Consider the following 26,513-nt stretch of genomic DNA (forward strand, 5'->3'; position numbering starts at 1 on the left):
ATCTTTTCTACTTCTCTTAATGCCTTAATAGTCATTCAACATTTTTTCTCTTTCATTTATTTACACTGTTAACGTGAAACATATACCACTGTTTTTTTAGATCAAAATTCTAAGAAACTATGTGAAGTAAACACTTTGTTATCTACACTTTCTAAATAATACATGTTCAAATTCCAAATAACATTTTTTTTTGTCTTTCTGAACTGACTCCTCTAAACTGTCTTCCTCGTACAAAATGATAGCCACATCTCAAAACCACAGCAACCAAAGCTCTTCCAATACTGATTTGCAGACAATGAAACTGCCAGGTGGTATATAAAAAAAAAAAAAAAAATCATTAAATGGAATGTTAAGAAAGAGCTGTTTTATTTAACAGCTATTCATTTTTATTGAATAAACATTTTCTAGTATGCATTCTGTTAATTGACCTGACAGCATATGCTGTATATGGAGAAACTTCTAAACATTATGCTCTATGTAATATGCTTATCTGAAAAAGCTCTCATTTGCAGCAATATGGAAATAAATTCTGCTTTCTAAAATTCAAGAGTTTTAAAACACATTAATCCACACAGTTTATGAAATTGCTCTGGACATTTTAAAATCCTTTCTTTATGGAAAAAAAAAAAAAACTTTAGTAATTGGTAATAGTATTTGTTGTGCTGACTTTCATAATGGAGTAGAGCGCATCCAATACAGAACTTTTACAGACCTAGAAATGGGGATGGCATAATAGGAAATAAAAAGCAGTTATGGTATCAGATAAAGAATTACTCAATGGCTAAAAGAAAATGTTGGGAAACTCTATCAAATTATATTATTAGAAAACTATTGTTAAAATAGTTTCATTGTCCAGATACAAATAGAGTTGAAACAGTACAGAGATAATACATTTAGTTTTGAGGAAGGAAGACAGTTGGTGAGTGTGTTGGTGGGCTCGTACCCAGCTAACCACAGCAGCACCTCTCCTTTGCTGTGGTTTCTGAGCAATAGTGGAATCTTCCAGATCAGAATCACCAACTCCACTGCCTGGAGGTCATAAATAAGGGGAACTGCTAGGTGGGAACCATGACAAACTGGGGGGCTGCAGGCTCCTTCTTCTAAGCAGCAAATCATCTCCAAATAAGCGTTGCCCCTTGTGAGACTTTGGGCCCAGGGATACCAGATCTATCTTCTAATTTTTCAAGAGAAGATAGGAAAACCAGATTTTCCTCATTTCTGAAGGTTAGCAACTAGCTAATTTTTATTTTTAAACAATTCTGTTTGGACCCAATTAGGCCAACCTACATACCAAACCCAGCACAGAACCCACTCGCTTCATAGTGAATCTTTATCGGAGCTCTCCACTCTGAAAGGGCATGTACTATAATTTGTAATTATCTTTCATGATATAAAACCAACAGGGAGAGGTTTGAGTTTATTTATTTTAAATGCTGGCACTAGGTAAAACTTCTCCCTACATCATCCCTGATGTTACTGGTTGAACAGCAAAGTCCCACAATGTTCGGTTCCACACACGACGTAATTAACTCATTTTTATACCAGGCCCTTTCAAGCCAGATCTTTGTGTTCCATGGACTTCTAACATATTTTACAGTTCTAATTCTCTTCCACTGTCCTACATTAATCAAAGCTGTAACCCTGCTGTCTTTGTACTGCAGAATCAGAATGTGCCCCTGGCGAGGAATGGGGGAAAAGTCAACAGGAATTAAATTTCAGTGCAACTGTTTACTCAACTGTGGCCTGCAGTTATTGAAATTTTATCCATGGTTTTGTGTGACTACCGCAGTAATGAATTCAGCATGGCTGTGATTTTCTCACTGCTGGTATTCTCACTTCAAGTAAAAACCTGTAAAATAAAAATGACGAAAACAACCAAAGTCCAATGCTTTTACTCTCACATAACTCCAAATCATTTAATTGTTGGAGTTTTCAGTGTGGAAGAAAATGCTAATGACTTTAGTCCCTTGAATCTTTTTCAACCCTCTATAATTTCATCTACAGATTTTCCTTTCCCCTAACAACCTGTTAAGAGCCTCCTCATAGAGTTAGAAGAGTCAAACAGCTGTCAATATTGTATTTTAAAAGGCATGAAAAGTCTGTCAACCACAATAAACGGGGTTTTAGCCACAATTATAGACCCAATTGTTGAAATCCACCTTTCTTCCCAAAACATAACAGTAACAAATAGAAATTATACTGTCATAAAAATATTTTAAAAGTGTTTCAAAGTATAGTAAAAATCAGTTTCTTGATCTTTATATCATTCACCCATAATGGCAAATTTTTTGATGTGGTCACAGCCAAGGTAAAGAGAGAAGGTGCAGATAACTAATTTTACTACTGATGATTTTTAAGGAAGAGGCTGTTGAAATGCACTCTAATAACTTTCTTGTGTACTGCCAGTTTGTTATTATTGTGTGTGCTTGTATGTGTGGTGTGTGTGTTTTAGAATGATATGTATTTAAAAGTTTTTGGTTGGCTTACTACTTTAAGATCCTGAGTGATTTTCAGTTCCCCAAATAAAATTCAGCAGAAGTTCATTTCCAATTTATTTAATTAATATACTTATAAGTACTACTTATTTGTGGTTCATACCCTATAAGTCAATAGTCCCAAATCAATTGTTCCATAAAGAAACAGCCAATATCTTGGTCTCTGTCTGGTAAGGGCATAGAAAATGACACTTCATAACATCAACTATTTATTCTCAATATGACCATAAATAGCTGAGAACACCTATTAACATGTGTTAGCACAAATACACGGATAACACGGATACCCTTCTTCCATTTACTGTTGGGTTTCACTAACAACCTCAGTGGTCAGAATTTGGCTATCTGCACTAATTTAACATACAAAGTTTATGCACAATATACACTGTAAGTTCCAGCTGACGTCTGAGGTACAGAACACAAATGGGTTTGGGCTGACACTGAAAGCGATCAAATCACTCAAAGGACATCCTCTGATTGAAGACCTCAGTTTGTCTCTCTGTTAGTTTCCCTTCCTATTTCTTTGTTCTGACTTACCCCCAACAGGTTCTAGAGCCTCATGTTGGTTCCACCAACTTCTGAGGACTCACAATCTAACAACTCTTTGTATTTTTAAAAATCCTTAGTAAGATAAAAAGGAAACATGCTTATAAAAGGCTCTATCCCTAGTGTAAGAACAGACTGTTAGTCTCTCTAGAATAGATTCCAAAAAACTAGTTTGCACCCTGTTCCCCATTCCCCACCCCCCAAGCCAACAATTTATATATTTTTTAGACAGTCCCAAAGATATATCCTTCTTTGTCTACTTTTTTCAAAATGGCAACATAACCACGTATTGGATAAATGAATCAAGAACTAAAGTGACTAAAGTGGAAAAAAAAAAAAAAAGCCCATACATTATCATCAACAAAAACTAATATTTCTTGATACCAAAAAAGGGTAAAAAAGCAAAGCCTGCCTTCTAGCAAATGCTATCTAATTGTTTGAATTTTTGTCAACACAACAGTGTTTCCTGGGTCACCCTGACCATTTGGAAATACTTTTCCCCCAAGCACTGACAGGTACCCTTCTACATACCTGTAAAGAGTATAACAGGAATGAGTATGTCCCAATTTATGTCAATTTGGGGGGACCACCAATGAGTGACCATTTAAAACACTTAACAGGATTTAGCCGCATACAAGAAACAGATGTCTAACACCCCATATCCCTAAATTCCTACAGGTAGCAGGAAGCAATTTCCTATACGAATGTCTGTGTTGTTGATGCTTTCCTATTATTTACCCAATTCGGCCTGTATGTCTGCTTGTTTCTACTCTCCTTATTTACCCACTCTTTTCTCTTTTTATCTGTTTCCTTTTCCATAAGCCTTGAGCTGGGTTTGTTTTTATTCTTTTCAGCTAAAGTATGGGAACCATTTTCCCAAAGATTAATTTTATCCAAAACAGATAAAAAACTGGGTTTGACAGGTTGGGGGCTGGAGGGTGATCAGCCCCCACCCCACCATGTTTCTCAACACTGTCCAACGAGAGGGCTTCAAAGACTGCACAGAACTCTGCGGGCTTGAACATCAGTCTCTAAGCCAACCACTGGAACCCTACAGGATTGCTGGCCTGAAAGATAGAGTTCTCAGTCAAGCAGAAAAGCATCAAACCTTCACAGCAGTTAGGCGTTGTAAGGTTGAAATCCACCCACGTCCCCCGCACCCCTCGGCTTCAGAGCCCAGTACCTGCTGCTGCTGCTGGATGTGGGCGAGATCGGCTGTCCCGACGTCCCCGGCCGGCGTCTCCCCGTTGGACCGGCCGTCCCGAAGACTCCCACACTCTAGCAAGTGGCTGCTGCCGGTGGACCCATTCTGGATGGCTGAACCGTTACTTTTTGTCTCAGTCCCAGATTCTTGCATCATGACTCAAAAACCTGGTAAAAGAATTTTCAGGAGGGAGAAAAAAAAAAAGAAAAGAAAAAGCAGCTGTTAAAACAGTTGTTGTACATAAGGAGACATGTCCTGTTTTGAATGTTGCCAAAAACTGTAAACAGTTGTCATTTTCTTTCACTCAACTTGTTCCTCATTAGTGATCACGTCTTCTAGTTTATGGGTATGGAACTGTCAGTCAAATGCAGGTTTTAGTAGTATTGCTTTAAGTAGGGTATCTTTTTCCTCTTTGCTGAAAGAAATCTTTTCAAGTGAAACTCGGATTGATGATTAAATTACTTTGATTATATCTGGATGTTTTGCTTGAAAACTAATGAGCCATCATATGGAGCATATTAAGTAGAGCACTAAAATTTAATAAGTGTAGGCACTCTTTGGTGACGCTACACTCTTTGAGAAATATTCTCCAACTTCACTCTTTCAGGAGATGTCACACGTTACCAGGAGAGCCTCTGAGGAAACTTGTGCTGAGAAACCTCAGAGTCATACAACAAAAAGCATTTTAAAGTTTCATGCTCCTTGGAATCATTCAGGTACTGAAAACTCTTCAAAAGCGGCCATTCCAATAAGACGGGCCACATTTAGAGAAAAAAAAATTGCAAGTTCCCAGTCTTCAGAAGCTAAATAAATTCAGAATCGTATCTTGGCCTTACGGTTAAAATTGACAGATCCCATCCAAAGTTGGCATTTCTCACACTGGATTCCTCACCTGCAGTTTTTTTTAAGGCCTGAAATGTCTGGACCTTCTTACATTTATTGGGAGAAAAATCATGCTTAGGCAGTTCTAAGAAAAGGTCTGAATTCGAAAGTATTGAACATCTAATAGAAAAACTATACATAGTGCAAAACGAGTAGGTAGGGAACATCACTATGTGTAAATAAAGTCTGCATTCTTTCTTGTTACTCCCTAGGCACAAGATGATTATCCCTGGGAGTCAATTTAGCTCTCAAGCTCAGCAAAGGTATACAATTATATTAAAAGATAGACAATATTTGTTACTATCAATTGTTACTAGTCTATTGAAGACCACAGGGTACTAGGTACTCCAGTAGATGATTTATAGATGTTCTCTAATTTATTCCTGATCATAATCACTACCCCCAGTTTGCAGATGAGAAAATTAAGGCTGCACCAGAATTTATATAACTTGCCTAGGATATATCACGGCTAGTAATGGTGGAATCAGGATTTGAACCAGTTAAGTCAGATGTCAAAACGCTTAACTATGGGTTTTCTTAAAGCCGGTGTGCAGTAGGGGTAAAACAATGGTAACAGTAGGATAACACGTCCAAGTTCATACGTTAGGACACTTTGAGAAGGGATAACAGTAGCCACTAAAGGAAGGTGACAATTAAAAACATGAAGCTGAGAAAGGCCTGAATCATAAAGACTTCAACATGAAATACCGAGATCCTAGAAAAAAGGGCTGAAGATTGTTAATACAAATTTGTGCCATCATGGAAAGGCTTATATATAACCAGTACTACAGATTTCTCCCCACCCTCCACACGAAGTATGAGGCAGCAGAGAAATTTGAACATTCTAGACATCTTTAAATGAGGTTGTCCTCTTTGCTAGTAATTGGTTTAAGTCCATTTTCCACAGACTTGTACAAAAACCAAATGGAAAAATAAGAGTAGAAAAATTCACATTGTTCTTCATTTCCTTTCAGTGCACAGTATGATTCAACTTGACTATAAACTTCATAGTGCCAGAAGACATATATTTTTTAAAGTTAATCCAATTCTGAATTGGATTAAGAAAGGCATTTTTCGTCAACAGGTGGGAAACAAACTCAGAAGCAGCAGCTGATTCACTCTTCTCCCTTTAGATCAGACTTCCCAGTAATTACAGTCCTTTAAAAATGCATCCACATTCTTACTGTCTGCAGAGTAAATCATCTATTGATAAAAAACTAAAACCTCTAAGATAGGAGAACCAGATAAGACACTTCGTAGCAATGCAAGTATGTTGCTCCTCACCAGAAAAGGAATCAATTTGTAAAACTTAGAAATTTTTCTCAATGTTTCATTTGCTTTTCCACATATTTTTTTTGCCCATTTGTTTAAAAGCAAAGGAAAGGGCATGGTATTTAGGTATTTAAGGGAGAGAATGTTTATCTGAAAGAAGTTAACAAGGAAATCCATTTAATTATTTGGATATGTCACAAATATTCCTAAAGAAAAAATGCCATTACTGTACCTTCTGGAAAGTGTATCCATACAAGGGAACAGACTCCGATTCATGTGGAGATAAATTATTAAGAACTTTGTGTACTGAAATGGATAAATAAGTATTTTTCTGTATTTTTTTAAATAGGTGAAATTTCTTCTTGCTGAATGGCTACTTCATAACAGGAATTAGTCTGTATATGTAAATTCTATACCTGCCCTCACAACGGGGCACATTTGGCCAAATATCCTTTCCCGGCAGAGTAGAGCTGCCCGGAGAATGCTGCTTTCAAACCACATGACCACAGGGGGTATAGACGTGGAAACAGGTGTCTGCAAGACCAGCCTGCTTTGGTTTCCTCAGTTTGACACTATCGTGGTGGGTGGGGTACGAACAATCTCCAATACACAGTTCGATGAGAAGGCCCAGTTTTTTTGTTCCATGCACTTCCAAAGACGACTGACTGCCAAGTCCTCCAGCACAAGTTTGCAGGAATCAAGCCAAGCAGCCTGGCTTGTGAAGCAAGTTTGTGAGAGTGCAGGTTTTGTGACCAAAATTGCATAAAGGATTATTTCGGTCTGAGGATGTCCTTAATTAGTCAAGTGCTAACACTAGTATGTAGGTTGGAAGATTTAAAATTTCCCATAATCTCCTACACCAATCAGGAGAAAAGAGCTTTATGAAAAGCACATTTGAAAAATTAGGAGTATCAATGTCTAAGAAAATCTCTAATGGTATCTGGGCTGGCAATATTTCTTTCTATAGAGCATTCCAAACTGTTTAATAAACCTTTATATTTGTATCATGCTTTACAAACTACAAAGTCCTCTGATGTATTTTTCAACCTCATAACAAGTCTATGAGGGATAAAAGGCAGTTAATGGTCTCCCCATTTTACAGATAAGGAAATTAAGCTCAGCTGGTTAAGGGACAGATGCACCCATAACCATTCATTCCCCAGTGCAGATCCAAACCTGTCCTCTCAATAAATGACTAAGAATGTCTAATATGCAAAGCCCTGTGCTAAATGGTGAATGAATAAATCAGCAAACAGAAAACTAAGTAAATTCCAGAAAAGACAACAATTAGAATGAGAGGTGGACAAAGAAAAGCATTAAAATATAACCACAAAATTGTCAGCATTCTTTAGCAAGCAAATATTTCTGTCTTTTTCTATTGACTTTTTACACTATTAGAGTGATCTTAAGGCAAGTCAATGTATATCAGAGGCATCTGTCTTCTCTGTATATCATGGAACAATGCACTCTCTTTTTTAGAGGGAGCTTGTCCCAGGCACTCAGTTTTCACAATCTCTGCTTCCTTCTGGGACTCCCTATAGCCAACTGCCTTGCTTCATGACAGATTCTGAACATGAAATGATACGTAGGCATCCAAAGTGCCAGACGACGAAGATACGGCACAAGGAGGGTATGGCCACACCTCTGAGAAGCCCTTTCTCCAAAAAACAAGGCCAAACCTTCCTCTGACTTCCTGTATGGCTTCCCCAAATGAGCTGGGACTGTTGAAATCACACATGAGCTATTAAACACACTTCTACAAAGGCTGGTGCTACAATTGCAAGGATGTCAGAAAGCTTAAGGAAGCCAAAATGGCTCGCTTCTCATCTTTCTTGGAAACATGTCAGAGCTACTGATTTCAAAAGATCGATTTTAGTGCTGGAGGGACTTGTAGAAGGGTAAGAGCTGAGTTTAGCATGCTTATTTATTGTTGGTGCCAACAGAGCTGCTCTCTGGAAGTATTCTGGAAAATTCGTAATGTCCAGGTCAATGTATTTATAGTAAATTAAAGTAACGCTTTATTATTATGATTATTTCCTTGGTTACAGTGTTGATGCTGAAAATTTAAGGAACATAAAGCCCTTGTTATCATGCTTGTGAAAGATTTTAAGCTAACAAAAAGTTCAGTCTTGATTCCAGGGCAGTTAATTAAGGTTGACCAAGTCAGGCAGAAGTAAATTAACTTGGCTGATCAATTATTTATATGAAGCAGAATAAATGCCCTTAAAGAACTTGGCCTGTTCATGAAGGGATGCGTAAATTAAACTAAACATAGATTTGTAAAATATGTTTCTACTATTATGGGGAGAAGAGTAGAAAAGTGAATGGTGAAAACACTTTTAGGAAAATGATTAGAGGGTTTACACAGCCCTTTCCCTGTCCAAAAGGAAAAATTACCTTTATCTTGATTCATACACGTGCAGGGAAAGAAGGAAAATGGCACGAAATTCTGAACAGATGTCAGAAGTTCTTGGAAAGGGAGGAAAGATGGAAGGAGGGAGGGATAGGCAAAGGGAAGGAAGCAGGAACTCTAAGAATGGAGAAAATATTCTCCATTCAATATTTTAGAAAGTGAATTTCAGTATTTTAGAAAGTGTGACTATTATTTATGAGTTAACACAGTGTAGAGCTCGTGGACAGAAAAAGAATGAGGGTGGGAATGGGGCTTGCTTTAGTTTTAAGAGTGCTTTTTAAATTACTGATGTTGCAACTTTAAGATTCAAAATCCCCAACAACTGTGTTTATGCAATTCAGGAAAAAAAGAAGATAAACCTGTCTGTATTAAGATATAAAGCATACATTTATTTTGGGATCTCTCCTGGCAAATGAACTGGTTCCCTTTTAAGTGTGCAAAGGATTTGCCTGGAAACGCAAGACAAACAAAGGAGTTTTAAGGAGCAACCTGCCACAGGGTTTTTTTCTTTCCTAGTAGGCAAAAGGTGGGTTGGCCTGGGATGCCAAGCCAGCTCAGGGCTCTTAATCCTTGTAGTGGGTCCTACTCCCATTCAAAGTACAGACACAATCAAGCAACAGAAAATATCCCAAATCAAAGTGGAGGGCTTGTAGCGGAGTTTGCAACAAAGGAGACAACCTAACAACTAGCACGTGGCAGACACGTTTCTATCGCTCACCCTTCGCAAGATATTACTGGGGCAGGTGGTAGTAAGGAGAGGAAGGGGCGGGGGGGGTGTAGTACAAATGCAATACAGAGGTTACGGAGAGGAAAGGGTGTAACAGAGGTTCCTCAAGGGGCCTCCAGCTGCTGAGTCACTGTCTACAAGTGGGCTTACATGGCATACTCTAGAAGGAAAATCGGGGGGGGGGGGGGGGAACAAGGGAAACAGTTACAACAGCCAGTTAATATTTCCTCATCTGAGAAAACTTCTACACATTTTGAAGGAACCCTACAGACACGTCCAAAGACTACCCACTGCCTCCACCAACAGGGGCCGTGTTTCCTGAAAACACTATCCAAAGGCCAAGTTCAGACAGAGAAGTCCTGAGCTGACTGTGTTACGAAGGCACCATCTTCCAATACCAACGTTCATAATTATAACAGAAAGGCGTAAATTTTCTAATGCATGGCAGTTCAAAAAGTAATCAAGGGAATGAGCCGGAGGGCTATTTTAATGTATGCAAAGCTAGTGACCCACAGTAAATGGGAGGTAAGCTACAATGAATGCAAAGTAATGCACACATACTCAAGTCCTGGTCTGATGAGGGACGGCTAAAATTAACACCCAATTAATTTCCGAATTGACAAACAAATGAAACCCATAAATCTACTTTCTCATTAATTTTCTTGTGGTATAATTTAAAGCAGTAATATGAGGGCAAAAACTGAGCATTATCCATCATAAATATCAAAAAGATAGCACTGTAACACCATAAATTATGCATATTACCTGTTGTTAAAAATGATTTATGCATTATCAACTTTATTGTGCACTGTAGATATCTAGATCTATCTAAAAAATCTGGAGTTTCATTTACTACTTAGGGAGAAAAAGTTCAGGAGCAATGAAATTGTCAAAAGCATGTTTTCAAAAAATTCAGCCGTGTATTTAGACATTTGGGAGACTGGGGCAAAATTGGAACGATTCCAGGTTTCCGGTCAGTAGAGGTTAAGAATATCATAGAGGTGAGGGGCTGGGAGGAGAAACCAATCACTCAGGTCCAGGAGCAGTCCTCCCAGAAGGTACTAAAGGGGCTGCTCCTTTCTTCTCCCCTCTGGAAAGCAGGAAAGTGCTGGGAAGGGATGGGTGCAGACAAAGACACACAGGGCTCTATCTCAGACAGCTGCGGAGCAGTCATCTCTAGCTGTGGGGACTAAGTGAGGCAAGGAACCCTCAGTGGGAGAAGTTTGGGAGGAAAACTATGCTTATTTACAGTAACACTGTATGACAGCTCTCTCTTGCCTTTCTAATTCAAAGGAGGAAGAGAAAACAGGAACTAGTTGGTACTTAGCAATTAAACCAGAGGAAGAAGCATTCAGATTAAAATGGTTCCTTTCCCCATCCCTCCCTCTCCATGTGTTCAATACTAATTAAAAACAGAAAAAATTTCCCTACCTCAAACTTCACTTTCAGGTCAGCCTTACACATAATAGGAATTTAATAGATAACTGCTGAATTCTTGACTAAATGATTAAATGACAGAAAAACCCAAGTCCAACCTCTCAATCACATGAGATCAAGCAAGGGCTGGCCCCTATCTTTCATATTACTACTTTTAAACTAATGTATGGCTTTTACTTCTTCGGATTGAGTAACTATTTTGGAGTCCTGAAACTCACAAAGTAACTTAAGCCATTAAATCATTTTAAGTAACAATAGAAATAAGATTGCCTCAATTGGTGAAAATTTATTTGAAGTTACTCAAACCAACAAAAAACTCTACCAAAACCAAGCATGTTTTTAAGATACATAAGGACAATTCAGATGAAATGGAAATGGTAGAGAATCAGATGTTTAATTTTCCTTCTGATTCTTGACTCAGAATAAAGTTGGAGTAGGGTGGTAATATAATAATGTTCCTAACAAAAATGATGGTTTCCCTTCTGCACCCAACTTTCAATCTGAAAACACGAGACTTCACATTTTCAAGAAAAGGGGATCTGTGAGTTCCAGTACCAATTCCATGTCGTTGTTCACTTCCGGAATCTGTCTTAATCCAACTTTCTTGGTTACCGTAATCATTTAAGCAGTGATGAATGCAGATAGCAAGCCTTCCGTCTCCGAAAGTTACAGATGTCTAATTTATATTTTTAGATTTTTGGCTGCTGTTGACCTTGTTTCCCATCTCTCCCAGTAGACAAGAGTTAAGTGCTGAAATCATAGCAACTGTGGGCAAACTGTGGAAGTTAGAAAGGAGTCGGTCTAGGAAACAGAAGTACAAAGGAGCACACAGACCCACTCCCTCGCATATTAACTCCCTCGCATATTAATCCCGACAAGCTCAAATAATTAAATAGAGATCAAAAAGAAGCTTTGCCAATCCCAGTGCTTGGCTGTTTGCTTTGCCACAAGGAAGCCTTCTGAAGCGCAGGGCATGACGAGGCCAGGTGTTCTGGGGAGCTTAATTAAAACACATTTTTACGGAACAAAATAGGTTTTAGGTTTGAGAACTAACAAAGCCCGATGAACTTGAATCATTTGAACATTCAATCGGCAGAATTCTCACAAATAGCCCTGTGGAATAAAGTGACCAACAACCAGCTCAGACTATTTTTTCATTTCCATATTTTATATAGTTTAGTATGTATGGAGGCAGGTTCACAGTGCCAATTAATGACTGGCTGTGTTGGAAGACACACTTCACCCATCTCCTGCCTCGGCTCCAGCCCCTGACTGCTCTAGCGGCCAAAGCGAACAATTATGTTCAAGGCATCGTGGCAACTTAGTGAATGCAGGCCATCAGAAGTCTGTTGCTTGCATTTCTCCGTTGTGTAAAAGGCACAATTATTTAATTTTATCATTCAAAAACTCTAATATACATATATGTATTTTTCCCCCTAAAGTTGCTCTTATAGATAGATTAGCAAGCCTCCTCTGATACAAAGACCCCCACTTGCCTCTCAAGGTCATGATCCATCAGCCCCCACCCTCACCCAGCTCTGTGTTGTATCCTTGTAATTTACTACAAATGCTGGCAGGCCCTGCCTGGTATTGAAACACATGGCAAATTCAGAAACAGCAACAAACAATAATTCAAAAAACAAAAAACAAACTTGATGTGAGCCGAGTCTTCTCTGCTGTTTGCAAAACATGACAAAGGACAGGCTCATGTTGGCTGATGTGGCTTCCAGTGGCGAATGAATAAGAGTTATATGTACCAAGCTGAGTAAAGAGATACAGGGCCTACTTTACTTAATTAGAAATGACCCAAAGCACAAACTCATTTTAAAATGAGAAAGACAAGAGTAACAGGTAAGGGTAAATACACTGTTTTGTTTTTTAAAATATATAATGTATATTAACTGTTTGGCCTCCTCCCAGTTAAAATGTCCCCAATTATATCACAGAGGGTTTACCTTGAACACATCAAACTAAAAGTTAACTTTCCCTTTTCAAACTTGACAGTGAGTACACGCATCAAATAGGATCATACCTAACCCACATAACAACACACAGTACAAACACAATAGTACAAAATCCAAGGATTGTACCTTTCGGTGGTGATTGTCTTGTTCATAGCACTAGACTTCTTCTCCTAGACCTTCTACTTCCTTGTTTGTTCCACAAAGAGTTTTCTAGCCATCTCTGATGCACTATTACCGAGCTAGTGGCCTTTCAGGAGAGCTCTCTCCCCTCTAAAAAAAGCAAACAACTGCATAGATATCATTACACTAAGGAAATCTCTTAGAAAAACCAAACAACTCGCTAATCTCTCCAGCCCCTTCATCCAAGCAAAAGATAAGAAAAGCAAACCTAAGTCTGTTTCAACCACATTCCAGGGACAAGTTCCCCTTTTTCTTCCTTTATCAAAATTGAAGCATTTAAGTTGTTTTTTTTTTTTTTTTAAACATACCTTGCAGGATAAACTGCTGCTCACATCAGCAAACAAAAGCAATATTTGTTTAATAACGATTGCTGCCATGGGTACAGTAAACAAGGGGCCCTGCATTTGTGTTTATGAACAAACACATCATCTTACAAGAGCAATTTAACATTAACCAGGTGGAATAATCAACAGATTTCATAGGTGACACCAGGGGCAGGACTAACGTAAACAGCACTGGGAGGAGAAGGGGGCCATTCTTTGGAATCAAGGTCGAAGCAAATGCATTACAGAGTAAACAGCTGGGAAGAAGGCAAGATAAACAAATAGTCATTCTTCTGACATTTAGAGAGGCAGAAAGGTTGTATGTTACATAGATCAGCTGCTGACCACCATGAAATCAACCCAGTTGGAGACCAAGCCTGCTTGTTTGCACAATGCCATGTTTGCTTATAAACAACAATTTGCTGTTACCAACCTCACATTACTCATCATCATATAAGCCAGAGCAGATCAACTGAAATCCGGTTAACTCTTTGCTGGTGACATTACTTAGAAATAAAAAACACCATCTCCTGTAAGAAAAAAAGGTCACCTCTGAATAAGGCAAAGAAAACCCACTTTTATTTCCAGGTTTGCAGATAGAAATAAAGCATCCCCATGGTTTAAACTACCGAAGGTTGGATTTGGAAAGAGCTTTGAAAGACTGTAATGTTTTCATGCTTGAGTAACTCTACATTCAGTTCCTGGGCACCTCTTCTTTTCATCAATGAAATATAGGGGTCAAACACAGATTCTGATCTTGAATGTTTTATCGAGAAAGAAAACCCTGTCCTTCCTTTCTCCGCATACCAAGCTTCTATTCTAAGATATCTACCTGCAAGCCCACAAATAGATTGGTAGCATTCTCAACCACCCCGCATAATTCAAACTACACCAGGTTATGACTGTTATGATTCTGTCTTTAAAAAATAAAATATAAATAAATAAATCAGTTGATGTTATTTATATAACCGGTTAACTCAGGAGTTCATCTTGTCAGTTTATTAAAGAAAGAGGTCTTCAAAACCAAGAATGAAAGGGAAGTTCAACTAAAAACCTAAAAAAGCAGCTACTAAAAAAGAGTGTTAAGAAGATACGTTTCACTTTTAAAAATTCACCTCATGTGTACTAACATGTAAAACATATATAATATATATTTAATATACATTAAAGTATATTATAAGAACATTATCATGCCTTATCAGAGATACTATATTTAGAGATACAATTTGGACTTAAAGCATTAGTTTGATTCAGATACTTTAACATTATTAAACTACGTAATTTTGATACGTGTGAGTCATGTCCCTCCATTACTTAAAATTTAATAAGCAAAACACACTGAAAAAGTTTAGTAATATATCTATATCTCACACTTATACTTGGTTAATTATTAATTCTGCATTATTTCAGTGCAAAGTACATACTGTCCACTGATAATCCAAAATTTGAAAAAGTGAAAAAAAAAAAAAAAAGATATACCTCAGAGGATTCTGGCGCTTACCTAAGTAACAATCATATTATTGGAATTTTTGTCTTTGCCTATAGAACAAAAATATTGGCCTCCCCACCCTACCCCTATCCACACCCTAGTTCCAAAGTAAACTTTTCAACTTGCTGCAGCTGCTTTTGTTCCCATCCCCTCCTTCAATTATCTAATTGTGGTTCTGCAACCCTAGAGTCACAAAGAAACTCCCGTGTTTCCCTGGGTTTTTGTTTCGTTGGGCCTTGGTTTATTTCCCAAGTTCCTCCCTGCTGACAGCCTCCTTCCCCACTTAAGGCCTCAACAAGCTCTGGGGAAGAAACGTCCACTAGGTGTTCAGTGTACCATCCCTTAGGCTCCTGGACCCCTCACCACCTGACAGAGTGAAGGAACCCCAGACCGTTTCCATCTCCACCTAGAAAACCCTCTGAGGCTCGAGCTCCTTTACTGTCCTACAGAAGGAAATCCATCCTTGCTCAACTCTGAATGATGATGCAAGTCTGGCTGCTGGAACAGCTAAATGAGAGCCTCTTCCTCAAACGCTTTTGGAACGGAACATTCTAAAATGCCATACTCCCGACTGTATGTACACAAACAGGATGACCAGGAGGAAAAGAAAAATCCAGTGCCTTACTCAACATCCCAGTGAAACTCAAGAGAGGAAAAATGAAGAAATGAAAGCGGGACATTGTACACTGTTATCCTTATTTCCTGGCTTCACTGGAAAATGTGGATTTCCCACTATGGTCACTGAAAAACTAATCATTCCAGGGTTCTCCTGAACTGGATGGTCAAAGATTATAAACATAGTTTACAATCTCAAATGGTAATCCAAAGAGTTGTAACCATTTCCCTTGATAAAGGTCAGTAATAAGCCTTGGAGTTTTAAAGCCAAGCTACACCTAGACATATAATCATTACCCAAACATGAACATCTTTCTATTTGAAGATGACTACTGATTTAGGAAAGGAATATTTGTCTTCTCTCTTTTCCCTAGTATTGGCAGTAAACTTGTTCTAACTCACCTTTACTTTTACCTTCATTGCTCAGTTTTTTTTTATTTTGCCTCCTGTGCATCCTGAATTTTAAAAGCTTTATTATGTTTTTAAAGTATATTTATTAAAGAATCTCTTGTATAATTTGTTTGAAAAACTATCATAAAAATTCAAAATAGTCCCAAGGAGGCTCTGGGGAGAACCAAGATTGGAAAGGACTAATTCATGTTTCCACAACTCCTCTCTGTTATAAGGTGAAAAATTTACAGTTTATAAAACTCATAAGAGGTCAACTCAAACTGAAAGGACACTTGAGCCAGTTTCCCAAACCTCAAGTTTCCCAACCTTCACAGCTTCTTCATTCTTTTTGCCATTTCCATTTGTGCTATTATTTGTGTTAAATTATCTCACTTTTGACAAAAAATAATTCTATTTCCAGATGAAACTTTATGTCCCTTCTTCAAACAGAAAACCAGTATGTATCCCTCTGTAGAAGAGAAAGACTTTTTAATAAATGTCATAAAACCCAACCAATGCTATTAAATTCTAGCTAGATTCCGTTGTCCACAGAGGCTCTGAGCTAGAGCCATGTTCTTTCTTTGTTAAATAATGAGCTTACAACTGGTAGAGCGAGATTAAACACATACTAGTACCAAACTGAGACTTTCTCCTTGGCTTTATCAGTAGAATTCAAACAGAACTGAAAATGGTATTGCTTCAACATCGAATCACAATAATGAGAATTGGTGAATGACTTACGAATCACCTAAAACTCCTCTCCCAACTCACCAATGAGGCTTACAGTTAGGGAACTGAGCAGAGGGGACGCAGAGACCCAAAGGGATCTAGGCTATGTCCTTGACTCCTAAGTAGGGTATTCCTAACATGCAATTCACAAAGCACGCCTGGGGGACTGCTGTGTACACTTACTCTGCTAGAGAAATAACAATCAAGAAGCCGGATTTCCCTACTCTTGCCTTGAAGCCAAATGGGGCTCCTGGGTCCTGGTATGCTTGTGCAAGACACCCTAAAATCAAACCAGCAGCTCTGAATGAGCCTTCCAGGCCTGCTACCATCAAAGAACTGGTACATCAGACACTGCCATAGAGCTGCCTTTCAACAATGCAAGCTCAGAGTTTATTCAGTATCAAGTAACTACTATGCAATAAAAAATGTAAGCATATCATTCAAATGCTTTATTGGTCAAAAAGATGGATGCTTTTATTAGTCCAACCTTTTTTGTAATGAAGTGCCACTGATGACCCAGCATTAGCCTCATTCCCTGCTATTAATCACAGTTCTAAGAGCTCATTTTGCTTTAAAATCTTAAGAAATTGCCATAATTCAAAGACATGGTATCTACATAATGGAAAATGCTTCACAGATTGTATCATTTTATAAAATAAAGTATTTTTATGGGAACAATGACCATGATGCTCAAGTGTTACACAACAGGAATATATTTATAAAAGAAAAGCAAAATGTAAACTTTCTTTTGTATTTATCATTTCCCACATCTGCACACTTAAATCACTACCTTTAGAAAGGTGATTAATCCAAAGGCACAGGTATATTGCTTGCAAAGATTAATAATAAAATAACACTTCTAAACAAATGAAAAATAAGAATGAAGGGGAGAAAACCGAATGTGGAAGAATAGAAAAGATGTGAAAACACATGGTGTGCTTTAAGAAAATTCTATCAGTCATATATTCCTCATTCATCATCTATAATTCCTGTGCTTTTCTGTCCATGTGATGAGAACTAAGGCAAGCTCTTCAATAAGTGACTTCAGGACAAACTACAGGTATCTGCCAATTTACTTTCAGAATGATTTTAATAATATAACAATGCCCTTAATGCGTAGTCCTCATCTCATTAAACCACCCTTCATGACCATTTAGCCCAGCTGAATACCATAAAAGGAGTATCTGAAAGAGTTTTTCAAAACATAGAGCTAAAATAAATCTTTTTTAAAGCTCCCCTTCAATTTTTACTGCTTCACAATTAGGACACACAGACACATGCACATCTTGAAATCTTCCATACTCACACACAAAAAAGTGACATTATGTTACACGATGAATGAAGCGTAGGCTCCATTCAGGCACAAGGATTATGAACAGATCTGGTCTGAATGGCTGGGAAGAACAGAGAGTCAGTCAGTCAGTCTAAAAGTCAAGGACCCAGATATTGCCCTCCAATTACCAAGGTTTGAAATCAGAAACCGTAAAACAGCCTGATGCTGGTGACCGGGTGCAGGTGGGGGTGGGACTAAGGCCCCTAGGGCTCAGTGATGAGCAGTCACTGCTCTGACAGAGGGGCCCTTCTCACAAAGATCAAACCCCCCGGGGGTGTCAACTGGTCACCGTAAGCACCAAAACCTTGGACTCCCAACTCTGACTAGTAAAAAAGCCAACCTCTCTACCTGTCTCTCAAGAGCTGGGGGAAATCCTGAGCCAGGGAAGATATTCAGGAAGAGATGGAAGTGTGTTTTATCAAGCTAGTTAAGTACACTGTCACAGACATGCCAACAGGAAGAGCTGAGCTTGAGGTGTCCAGAACAGGTGGGGCTGTTGGGGGCAGCTTCCCTTCACATGCACGGTATGGGGGCTGCTGTGACTACCAGAGTTGACGGTGGGAACCATCTGATATCTGCTGACCTGGGGGTTCTCAGCTGGGTCCAGTCATTAACTAAACATCCAAAGAAACTTTTTAATGGGTAACACTCCTCCTTGCATCTCCATGACAAATGTGAGAGATGTGAGTTCCAGATATCTTTAGAGCAGAAACAGTACCTGGTACCAAGTGGGAGACTTGTTATCTGACCTCTAGAGTAGAGAGTTAAAATTATTGGCCATTACTTTCCTCATCTGGAAAACGGAGGTAACAGAGCCCATTATCATCAACACTTGGGTTAAGACTTACCCAAGTACAATTACAAAAATGTGCTTTCATCAATTGTAACAGATGTACCACACCAATGCAACATGTTAATAACAGGGTGGTATATGGGAATCCTGTATTTTATGCATGATTGTTCTATAAACCCACTTCTCTAATAATAATAATTTTTTAAAAAGACTTATCCATGGTCACAGCCCATGGATAACCAACTGATGGAAGGGGCCATGTATTTATCCCAAGTGGCACTTTTCTTAGGAGACCAGCCTTAAGGACAGGTGCAAGGGCTGTGAATCATGAAAAGAAATTTCCATACAGACACAGATGCCTCCAAAAAACAAAGAAGTTATTCTCTATTAACAGTGTGACTGTGGTATAAGTCCCTGACTACAAACACAAGCATGGTCCTGTGGACATGCATAAAACCTAGGTGTCTGTTGGGAAACCAAGTTCTCAGTCTGCCTCAAACCTACCGAATGAGAATGTACACCTTTCTAAGCTTCTCTAGGTGATTCACATGCACATTAAACTTTGAGAAGCGCTGGTGAGGTGGAGAGGGAGCAGGGTTAGATCAGACACTTGGGTTCGATTCCTAACTCTGCCAAGTTTAAGTTCAACAAGCCACCGAACCACTCTGTATGTCCATTTTCTCATCTCTAAAATCATAGCAGTCTGCATCTGGGTTCACTCAGTCTTCTAACCAGTATTTATTTTGTACCCAATATGTAACAGGCCCTGTACTAAATGTTGGGGGCAAGAATGGGAAGCAAAAATTGATTCAGTCCCATCACCATGGAGGTGACTGTCTAAATGGGAAGACACACATTAATCAATTAGTCATATCGGTAAGTGGAGATTAGACCATCGTAAGTGCTACTGTGAAAAATGCACAGTGCTTTGAGAGCACACAAAGATAATATATGCAAAGTGCCTTGTATGTAGTAGGTGCTCAATAAATCACACTGGTTATTACTAGCCCATAAAAACCAGCCCTTTGGGAGGCCAATGGAAAATCCTCAAGCACTGAATACTCTTCTCCCATCATAAAGTGAGCCTCAAGTAGGGCTGTGTTCTCGGGTAAATTAAAAAAAAAAGTTTTTCCTGCTTTATCCTAGCTGTGTGAGGATCATAACATCAATAAGGTCAACATTTCTTATAATGACAGCTTAGAGAACCACGTTAATTTTCCAGGTTATTGTTAAGAAGTAGTTCTTGTTTACCTAGTTGTAGTTAAAGGAAAAAATGCAGAGCAGAGCGGAGAGTAATACTGCAAACCATCCTTGTTCAAAGCAGTTCTGATTATCATTTTACAGCCTTGATACCTAAGGAAAATCTTTAATTGGCTTTTCAGAGGCTTTTCTCCTTTGTAAATGCAGTTTGTTGAAGTCAAGAAGGAATATGCTTATTAATTAGATAGGATTAGCAACCTGTATCTATTTATTGTGGACACAAGTGGTTAATTATTAGCGCATCTAGTACGTGTCAGTACAAAGGGAAAACTTGATTGACTCAAACATCAAATGGTACCCATGACCAAAGCCCTAATAACCAAAACCGCTAACTCCCAGCTCAGGAGCAGGGGTAACTTGATTCTATCAGACTGAATGAGAAGTCTTCATATCATTACAACAGGGTATGTTCAGTGTTCTTTAAAAGTCTACCCTGAAGTCTACCAGGTCTTTCTATTACTCATTTCCCATGACTTTGTGAGCTACAGCTAAAGATGTTAAATATATTTAAATATAAATATATTTTAAATATAATGCCATAGCTGTGTCTGTACAAGTCTTTGAGTTTTCTCCAAAAAGATGGCTTCCTTCCTACAAGGAAGGAATGTCCCTGATTGAAAAAGACAAAACAGAATAGTTGATTTGGAATAGGCAGGGAAGTTGGGACAAGTATGGTAGGTATGACATGGTTCATTTTAAGACCTCTAGATCTTAACATTGAGCAGCTGAATGATACAACCACTAGCTGTGGTGCGGTTTTCATCTCACACCGTGGGGCACATACTCCAAATTTTATGAGTTGCTATATGGTTAAATGGAATAAGAAGAAACCACTACAATTAGTCAAAAGTTGGTGGCTTTCATTTTTATTTTCTGGAGTAAGACCTATCTTTAGGGTAATTTCCCTTGGATCCAACTATTAAAAATGCAAAGTATAGTGAAAGGATACACCTGGCATAATGGCACAGAAAACATTAGGGAAAAAATCTGCCTAACAGTCTATCCTTCTACAGCAGTAGTTATTAACTGAGGGTGCTTTGGCCCTACCAGGAGACATTCAGCAATGACTAGAGACATTCTTCATTGTCATGACTGGGGGGAAGGGGGGTTGCTACCAGCGTCTAGTGAGTAGAGGCCAAGGATGCTGCTAAAAATCCTACAGAGCACAGGTCAGAACTCTTCCCCCCTGAACAAACACTGTCCAGTCCCAAATCTCAATAGTACCGAGGATGAAAAAATCTGTTCTATGGAAATTTATACTGTTTTTATTATGGGATCAAAGCAGTAAGTCCTATTTCATGTTCAATAATAAATTTACAATATGCCTTAAAATTTTAATGATTTATGATTTTTGCTTGCATATCTACTTCATAAATACCCCTGAATTTGAGCACCTAGTATGGGTCAGATTAGGCAAGACTTAGGTGATGCCCTGGCATGTGAGTGGAACACAGTCCTTCAAGAGCCTGGGCGTGAGGAGGGCTGGGATGGGCTGTGGCAGGGAGGACCTGCAAGCAAGTGATAGGAAATATGACTGGAAATGAAGTTGGGACAAGCTTGACAGGGGAGCCAGAGGTGAGCAGAGAGCAGGGGATGGCTGAGATAAGCCGAGGCTTTTAGGAAGAGGAGTCTGATAGAAGTTCCTGGATAGGACTAGAGCAAGAGATTGGGGGACAAATTAGGAAGATTCAGTCGAGTACTGAAATAGACAGTACAGGTGGGAATAAAGAGGACTGGACCTCTATTCCACTTCCTCCTGCTTCTTGAATCCTTGCTCCATCGACATCTTCCTCTCCCTCTGTCAAGTACACACGCCAAACTTAAAATAATCTTCCTCAACCTCCAGGATCTTTTCCAGCTCCTTCCCTCTCACCTTCCTTTTACTGCTTGCTGACTGAAAGAACTATACACCACAGGTTCCTCAGCCCACTAGAAGCTGGCTTCTGCCCCACCTCTCTGCTGAAAAAATATTCCTACCACAATTGCTAAATTGTGCTCAAGAGTCAACTGGTTGCTAAAACCAATTAACACTTTTCAATTCTTACCTTACTTGACCTCTTGACAGCATGACACTGTCATTCACAGTGACTCTCTTGGAAAAAATCTCCCCTCCTTTTGCCTCCAGGTTCTCTTCCTCATTCATGCTTCTCAACCTACATTATCTGGTGGCTCTTTCTCACTCTTTTTAATGAGCTCCCTTTCCTCCACTCATTCTTAAATACTTAGTCCTGGCTAGAGTTCCATCCTCAGCACTCCTCAATGAAGGGCTGGCATATTTTTGTAAGGGCCAGAGAGTAAATATTTTTGGCTGTGTGGTCCGTAAGGTCTCTGTCACAACTACACACCTTGCCTGGTGTACGTGAAAGCTGCCATGGACTATACGTAAACCAATGGGTGAGGCTGCGCCAGGAAAACTTAATTTAGAAATATAAGCAGTTGGATTTGGCTCACAGAGCTGCAGTTTGCAGCCCCTGCTCTAAACCACTATCCACGGAAGATCTCATCCTTCTCAGAGCTTCGATTCACCCATATATTCTTGTGCCTCTTGAATCATTTTCACCAACCAAAACATCTTTCCAAAGCTGCAGGCTCCTGCTCCTACCAACCTTCTGGACACTTCTACTTTGATGTCCTAAAGGAACCTCAAACATTGTTCCAAACTAAAATCCTCTACTTTCTCCTCCATTCAAACCCCCAAGCCAGCTCTTAGTTCTAGGTTCTCAGGGAAGGAATCACATTCCAAACCAGGAAACAGCTGATAGTCTTTATTCTTTCACCTCCCATATTTTGAAGTCCAATCAAGTCTACCTCTTATTTAAATAATATCTACTTCTCCAAACCCTTGTCTCAGAGCATACCCTCAGCACTTTACAACTCTGAATGTGAATTAAGGCATCTCCTAGCCTTGCCACACAACACACCTGAACGTGTCACCCCCGGCTTGAAATCCTTCAATGTCTCCCTATTGCCTCAGACGGTCAAGTCCCAAACCTCTAGGTCTGTGCTAACAAGAGCTGCTGGGAAGTCATCAGTCATCAGGGAGTGGGTAGGTTAGAGAAGGAAGAGGAAGGGTCCTCTGAACAAAACATAGTCAAGGCCTATTGTTTGGAAACAGGAGAGCAATGTTTACTGACTATTAGCTTACGGTCCTCACAAGTCCTGTGAGGTACATATTAACCTCCCTTTTTTAAGAAGAAAAAAACCCTGAAACTCAGAGAAGATTGTAAACACACATACAGACATAAATACAAAGCTGGCAGATAAAAATTTGAACACCAAACTCATCCAAGCTCTGTCCCCTACCCTACAGAGGAGCTGTAGGGGGAGAGCCCTAGAGAATGGCCTTGAAGTTAGACTAGAGCTTCAAGGAGAGGTGATTGATGGCTTCAAGTGGTTTAGAGAGGCTGAGTATAGTAAAATGATAAGATCCCCCCACCCAACATCAAATATCGTCATCCTTTCTCGATGAGTAACAGTCTGTTCACTTTCTATCTTCACTCTTAAACCTATTCCCTCCAATTATTATCCTCCCTCCAACCTCAGCCTCCCTGTCTCCCTCACTTTATCCAATAGATACACTCAAGATACTCTGATCCTAAATAATCATCTCCGAGTTATTCTTCTGCCCCTACAGCTCCCATCTTTCAGCCTCTTTTCCCTCTCCTCAGGTAATCTTCTCAAAAGAGCACTGCCTCCCTGCGTTTTCCTCCTTCCTGAATTCTCAGTTCTCCAGGCTAGGGTGGTAGTTTGAAGTCAACTGAATCAGGTCCCTTGCCCGTATTTGGGGCAGGAGGGCTTGGGTAGAATCCTGGAATCAGCATTTACAACACGTACACCAGGACAGGCGGAGATGCAGGTGTTCTAGGACACAGTGAGAAACTGCTAAAGACCAGAGGTCCTCTGGGACTGAAGGCCCGTCTCTGAAACTTCTCCCGGTACTTCCCTGAGCCCATGCCCCTGCTGGTTCACCGCCAAATATAATTGCTCACCCCTTGGCCTTCTGTTCACACGTTTCACTTTCTTCATCCCTTCATTCAAGGTTGGTGTTTCTCAAGGTTCATTTGCCCTCTACAAATGCTTCACCTCCACCTATTCAGTGATTACCACCAAACTAGATCCCCAAGTGGCTTTCTCCTCCATTCAAAGTATCTCAGACCCTTAAAACTCGGTATGTCCAAAATGGAACACTCCTCCCTCAAACTTGCTACTTTTCCTGATCAGGGAAAGGTCCGATTCAACTCATTTGACATTCAGCTCATCACCAAGTTGTGCTAATTCTTCCTCTTATATATATGTCAAATTTATCACCCTCCTTTTCATCCTCACTGCAACCATCCAGCACTCGGGATATCTCCTCTCCGGCAATCCCCACGGGGGACCCTGCAACTATCACAAACATTTTTCCAAAGACAAGCAAATCTGATCAAATCACTCCCTTGCTTGTGAACCTCCTAAAGCTCCTCTATTCTCCAAGAATAAAGTCTCCATTTCCGTGTTTGTATAATGGGCCCCTTGAATTATGTCCCAGACTTCTCTCCTGCTGTCCTCCTCCACCAACCACTGCTACACCAGGTTACTTGCTGTTTTCCAGACATAGCCTGCAGCTTTATATCTCTAAACAAACTGTTCTCTCCCCCCTAGATGCCCCTTCTCTACTATTTTGAGCAATAAATTCCTATGAGTGCTTTGAAAGCCAACTTGAATGTTACATTTAGAGCAGAGGTTTTACCCTAGGTACTCCAAGCATTCTTTACTTTTATGTCAACAACAGTTCAGGTACATTTCAATATGATAATGACTAAACATCTTCTCCCACTGAGCCAAAGCCTAATACTAGTGGACACCGATAAGTCACTCAGTGAAAATCTGCTGAATAGAACGGGGTCATGAGGGTGGGAAAGCCATAATACCCAGGCATGGACTCTCATGCCCTGGATATTGAGGCTACTCAATCAGCTGCTAATCCCCTCCCTCCTGCAGACTAAACAGATAATGGAAGGAAGAAAAAAGTTGAAGACTCTTGAGTTTAGAGGAGAGGAGTTTAATATGCCACACGATCACCATCTTTATAGTAGAAGAGAAATTGAATCATATGCTGAGATCAAATGAGGGTATAGCAGAGGCTCAAGGGGAATGGATGGGTCCTAGGATGGTCAATGTGGTCAACGAGAGAAATCTACATGCATAAACAGTGGGGCTGATGGACCCATGAGGGTTTGCTCAGTTAAGTCCAGGAAAGAGTTCTATGTACCAAAATGTTTTGGGAGGACCACCAGAAGTATTTAATGGCTTGGGAAGAACAGTGAACATGAGAGAAGATGGAGGTGGGAGTTGGCAAGACCAAAACAGTGGGGAAGAAGGAATATGGTAGAGAAAGTGCATGTAATACTGAAAAGGTTAGTTATAGGCCCTGTGCTGGGTAAGGAAGGAAGGAGATCTAAGATAGAGAAAATAAAGTACATGCAATGCTAGTGATGGGAAGGACAGAGATGCAAGACATTGTGATCAAATAGAGGACATGAGGTGTCTGGGTAAAACACATATAACAAAAAACAGCTTCTAAATCACTGAGTGAGTCAAAGGGAAAGGATCCAGCATCCAGCACAGTGACAAATAGAATGTGCTCAGGGGATGTTTGCTGAATAAATGAATCACTGCATCCATGGGACAGGACCATCCCCTGACTCAGTGGTCCTACATGAGCTGCCAGCATCAAATTCATCATCAGGCTCATTAGAAAATACTCAGATCAACACTGTATGCCAAGGACACCCGCAGCCCGGTTGTTTTGACAAGGCTATATTTGACATTATTCTAACATGATAATGTAGGCAATATGTTTAGGAAAGTCAGAAAGACTCAGCTAAAAGGGGGCCCACGCCTGCCAGGACACATTATGGTACATTATGGCCAGTCCATAAATGTTTGCTGAATGAATGAATGGATAAATAAATGGAGTCCTATAATAAACACTAACTACCTTTCAAAATCATCACCAAGGAACAAAATTCACTTATATTATACTGAACAATTCACACAGAATGAAGAGTTAAAGCATCTTGTTTTTCAAAAATTTAGATGATACAAAGGCACTGGGATGGGGGAGTGTGTGTGAAAACAGCTATGATTCTGTTGCCTTGTTATTCCAACAAATTTGCTGCAGAAATGCTAAGCCATCAACCTCCCTTGCCCAGGTAGCTGCAGTTCAGAAGTGGCTCAATCTGATCAGCAACGAGCTCTCTATTTAATGCCTCTTACTTCATAAACTACTAGTGTATCTCAATTCGCACAACAACTGGAAAGGAAACACAGCTGATAACAGAATTAATGCTTTCTTCCCAAATCACATCATCTACGATAATAAAAGCATGTTAAACAAATAACTATTAAAAGGCATAGGAGAAAAACATTTTAACATAAAGCTCTAAGCTATACTGATGTTTTTAAGTATTACAGGGGAA

General features: G+C 39.5%; 1 protein-coding gene across 6 annotated transcripts in view; it reads right to left on the bottom strand.

Annotated features, from left to right (window-relative positions):
- Positions 1-26,513, bottom strand: part of FOXP1 (forkhead box P1) — a 389,051-nt gene that overhangs the window by 231,948 nt on the left and 130,590 nt on the right. For 5 of the 6 annotated variants that reach the window (XM_037800241.1, XM_037800248.1, XM_037800253.1 and 2 more), the window contains exon 3: positions 4,225-4,412. In XM_037800241.1, coding sequence (XP_037656169.1) covers positions 4,225-4,401 — 177 coding nt within the window. In that variant the 5' untranslated portion in view covers positions 4,402-4,412. Of the gene's footprint in view, positions 1-4,224; positions 4,413-26,513 lie in introns of those variants that run through there. The other variant, XM_037800264.1, reaches the window with a different exon arrangement.

This window comes from Choloepus didactylus, chromosome 1 (genome assembly GCF_015220235.1).
Source record: "Choloepus didactylus isolate mChoDid1 chromosome 1, mChoDid1.pri, whole genome shotgun sequence".
Taxonomy (NCBI): Eukaryota; Metazoa; Chordata; class Mammalia; order Pilosa; family Megalonychidae; genus Choloepus; species Choloepus didactylus.